The 4,449-nt window shown below is 35.6% G+C and overlaps 1 protein-coding gene across 1 annotated transcript; it reads left to right on the forward strand.

Annotated features, from left to right (window-relative positions):
- The first annotated feature begins 1,230 nt into the window (after positions 1-1,230).
- Positions 1,231-3,861, forward strand: LOC111008212 (serine/threonine-protein kinase EDR1-like). Its single transcript, XM_022280846.2, has 4 exons — positions 1,231-1,488; positions 1,798-2,166; positions 2,656-2,955; positions 3,209-3,861. Exons 2-4 carry the CDS (start codon positions 1,981-1,983, stop codon positions 3,740-3,742), a joined length of 1,020 nt encoding a protein of 339 aa, XP_022136538.2. The 5' UTR covers positions 1,231-1,488; positions 1,798-1,980; the 3' UTR covers positions 3,743-3,861.
- Positions 3,862-4,449: the final 588 nt, after the last annotated feature.

The following is a 4,449-nucleotide window of genomic DNA, read 5'->3' on the forward strand; positions in this document are numbered from 1 at the left end:
AACAGAGTAGAAAAGAAAAAGAAAATAAAAAAAAAGGTCTATTCCATGTAGGAGGCGGTGGATTCCAAGCTTCTTCAAGTCATATACCTACCAAATTTTACTAATTTCACAAACGTGTAGGATATTATAAAAATTCAAATTTCAATGATTGGCTTCAATTTTTTTTAATTAAAATCACAACAAACCACCACCCCTATTAATTCATACTTATATAAATCATGGGTTAAGTTAACTGAATTAAAAAAATTATATTATAATTGACCTGACTGTGGTTCAACCCGTTGAAATTGTTTCAAAATTCGTTTTCATGTATTTATATTAAAATTATTTTATTACAAAGTTTAAAAATTATTTTAGAGACAAAAGCAAAAACAAATTTATCATATGAAAGTTAGAAAATTGATTTGAGGGAGTTTCAATGATTGCTAAGAAGTTTTGTTTGGGACAAAAACTGTTGGTGGTTTTAATAGGGCATGAGCATGAACTAATAATCTTTTCAACAAATCTTCAATCAAAATCATCAGATTCCTTCAGATCATGATTGATTTGCCAACCCCTTTTCAATATTTTATCAACCAAACCTTGCCCCTCCTTTTAAATTTTTATATTTAAATTTACATTTTTTTGACTTCTATACTCTAACCAATTAAGTTGTTAGTTTTTTTTCTTTTATATAACGGGATGGGGGTTTGAACTCATGACCTCTTGGTCAGAGATAAATATCTTAACCACTTGAGCTATGTTTGGTTTGTCAAAAAAATTATTCGTAGTTATTACTTGAAAATGAGTCACATAAATCTTATAAAGTATTATTTTTAGAACTAAAAAATAATATTAGTTCGGTTTATTTTTCTTCTGTATAACTAAAATAATTTCTTAAAATCCATAGATTTTTTTTTTAAACTAAGGTCTAAGGTTATTGTATTGTCTTGAGTTGTTAAAACAAAAGATCACAACGTAGAAATTCACTTTAAATATTTATTTAGATGATTAATTAAATTGAATCTTGTTAATCTGAGAACGAAATTTGATAAACTTTAGTTAAAAGATAAAATACCATAATGAAAAAATAATAATAATTTAATATACATACACATGTTTTTCTTATAATCCCTTTTTGTTTTTAGTACATTTTCTTATAATTCCTTGCCATCTATTCTCTATGCCAATTTGGTAAAAAAAAAAAAAAAAAAACTGTCAAACAATGAAAATTATAATATATTCATTATATTCAAATCTAAAAAGAAAAGCAAAAAAGCGAAAAAGGCAAAAGGAGGGATTTTCAAAGAGTTTTAAGAGAGGGTTTGAAAAAAAAAGACTAAAGAGAAGAGTGGTCCAGTCCCAAATTTGGCTTTTGCCTTGCGAGTTAGAAACAAGAATCTAAGATTGGCGATCCCGAGGCCAGTTTTCAATTTGATTCGATCATCTTCATCACCAACTTTTCCTTTTTCTTCCACAAAGTGAGTGGTAGATGCGAACGATGACATGGTAAGCAATCTTCGGTGACTTAAAGCTCCAATTTGTTTCATGTCTTTTTGTTTCTAAAGACCCATTTCCTTGATCTTCTCCAAAGTAATTTCCGTCTCTTTATGAGAAAATGAATGTTAAGTGTTTGATAAAATGCCCCATGTCTAGTGTCAAGTTTTTAAGAAACGAACGTCACATGTTTGATGAAATGCCACATCCAAGAATTAAATATGTTTTTAACAACGAATGGTAAGTGTTTGATTAAATTCCCCATCCAATCGTTAACTTCATGGGCATCATTGGCATCAACGCCTCTGCTTCCTTGTGCAGGCCTGTGTTGGAAAGGGACTTGGTTTCATCTTTCTTCTTTAACCGTGCTATGAAATTGACGGCATTATCATCAGGAAATCCGCCCAATGTGACATGTATAATCACTAGAAGGCAAAAATTACAGCACTATGTAAGGCAGTTGAGAGAGTTCTATAGGTTCCTCTCGGTTCTTTGAACCCCACAATGAACAATGAGAACAACCGGGGGAGAAGACAGAACCCATGGGTGTCTAAGGACTCGTCAGAGGTGAATTTACAAGTTAGAAGAGCCTCTCAGTCTCGCAGATATTCTCCAAGCTTGTGTAACTGTGTAGGGATGGGATCCGTTGCTTCTAGACGACAACACTCCACCACGATGTTGGAATTGAAGGTGCCTACCTTCTTCAGCAGCTGATATTAGCTTATACTTCTATTTGCTAGCTCCATGTTTGCAAGAAATTCACCAGTTTGATAGTCATGTTCTCTTAATCAATAACAAAGGCTCAAGATAATTGAAAACAATTGAAGAACATAGATGTCTTTGAAAGTGCTTCCAGCAAGCAGTAGCAAATCATTTTTATGTTGTTCCGTACTCTAAAAAGTTAAAAGTGCTTTTGAAGTACTTCTTAGCCAAAAACATTCTACCAGTATTAGCACTCTCTTTAGGGTGTTTTTGGTTTTTCTTCGTAGTACTTTAGTTTACTTTTGGACATGAAAATTTTGTGGGAAAAATGCCTTGTTTTTTTGGTCCTAAAACCACTTATAGCCATAAAGATTGACCCAGATCCCATTTTGGGTTGTAGGCAGCCCAATACCCAGATAAAGGGCTGGGAATGAGATGAGCCCAATGACCTTTCTTTTGTTGTGTGTGGCTTTGAAGGTGGCAGAATTGGAGAGGGAGCTGCTGAAGCAGAAAGAAATCCAGCTTATTTTTAGGAAGAGGATGGATAGAGCACAAGATTCTCTCAAGTGCTTTCTTCAGAAAGCACAGGACCGTGGATTCTTGCACCTCATAATTGGAGACAGAGATAACGTCGATGTCGATGGCGATGGCAGCCCAAATTGCATTCAAAGTGCCGGTTCCAGCCCCACAATGCCCTCCTCAAGCCGTCCGCTAGCAGACCTACAGCCACTCATCGAGCAGGCAAAGCTCCATGGTTGGTACATCGAGCCACACGAGGTCTCTCTCTAACTTATCATAGCCTTTTTAGTTCGTATAAGAATAGTTTATCGACCTTTGATAAAATTCGCGTAAAGTAGTCTTTTGAACTTAGAATTATGTCTATGTCGATAACGTTGGGCCAAATTAACTAATATTATACTAATGGGCAGAACGATCATATAGAATTACACTCAAGACTAGTAGCACATTATTGAAGTTCACACACTAAACCTGTAATTTAACTCAAAATTTATTACTTGAAATGGCACAGATTGAATTGAGGGAGAAGATAGGGCAAGGAACCACAGCAAAAATATACAAAGCAACATGGCGCGGTCTCGACGTTGCAGTGAAATGCATAAACCAAGACTTCTTCTGCTCAAACGAGTGCGGAGTATCCTACTTTGCACAGGAGCTAGAGACGCTGTGTCGACAGCGCCACCGGTTCGTGCTGCAACTGATGGGCGCATGCCTGCAGCCGCCGGGTTGCGGGTGGGTGGTGACGGAGTTTTTAAGGATGACGTTGCAGGAGTGGCTGCACGGGCCGGGAAAGAGGCAGAAGGAGAGGGCAATTCCGCTGCCTCCATATGAAGAGAGGTTGTTGAAGGCACTTGAAATATCTCAAGGGATGCAGTATCTTCATGAACAGAAGCCCAGAGTGATTCATCGTGATCTGAAGCCCAGCAACATTTTCTTGGACGATGCCTTTCATGTGAGAGTTGCTGATTTTGGCCATGCCCGTTTCTTGCATGACACACAATTGGCTCTCACCGGAGAAACAGGCAAGATTTGTTTTACAACTTAAATTATCTTTGTTAGTCAAGGCTCAACATCCTGCCATCTTTCTAAAACGCTAACACCTTTTCAAGAGATTTGAAAATGAAAGTGAACGAAAATTTCAATTATACCATTTTCGTAGATGAATATTGAATATTAGTCTTGGTTGATGATAAGCTTGACGTGATGTTTAATGAATTGGGACAGTTAAGCCACTTTAAAGGGGGAAAACTCGTAATTTCTCTCAACTTGCAAAATGTAAACTTTACTCTTCTAGGTCGGATCATTCTTCGTAATTTTAACTACTCTGATGTAAGTTTATTGTAAACCAATTTTGGTATTCACTCGAAAAATGTATAATTCAAAAGGGGATTAAATTGAAAAAATATTCAAACAATAGAGATTAAAACATACATTTAACTTGGTCTACGCGGCATTGGAGGATTATATAATATATATTATATGTATTTTTGTATGTAATCGAGCAGGAACATACGTTTATATGGCACCAGAGGTGATTCGATGTGAGCCTTACTCCGAAAAGAGCGATGTATATAGCTTCGGAATCATATTAAATGAACTTATAACAGGAAAATATCCTTATATTGAGATAGATTATTCTCCCCTCAAGGTACCCATCCTATATATATTTATCCACATTTTTTGTGCTTTTTAGCAGCCGCATACTTCGCACCAATGTAATATACAACCTTTTTTATTGTTATATTTTTAATT

Source organism: Momordica charantia, assembly GCF_013281855.1.
Source record: "Momordica charantia cultivar OHB3-1 chromosome 11 unlocalized genomic scaffold, Mcharantia_2.0 BLBB01000011.1, whole genome shotgun sequence".
Classification (NCBI taxonomy): Eukaryota; Viridiplantae; Streptophyta; class Magnoliopsida; order Cucurbitales; family Cucurbitaceae; genus Momordica; species Momordica charantia.

What these genes read in the sequence shown, in the direction of transcription:
- LOC111008212 (XM_022280846.2), top strand. Translation starts at nt 1,981, where the DNA reads ATGAACAATGAGAACAACCGGGGGAGAAGACAGAACCCATGGGTGTCT. An exon ending in CCACGATGTTGGAATTGAAG is followed by an intron (nt 2,167 to 2,655) that starts GTGCCTACCTTC and finishes GTGGCTTTGAAG; the next exon opens with GTGGCAGAATTGGAGAGGGA. An exon ending in GGTACATCGAGCCACACGAG is followed by an intron (nt 2,956 to 3,208) that starts GTCTCTCTCTAA and finishes GAAATGGCACAG; the next exon opens with ATTGAATTGAGGGAGAAGAT.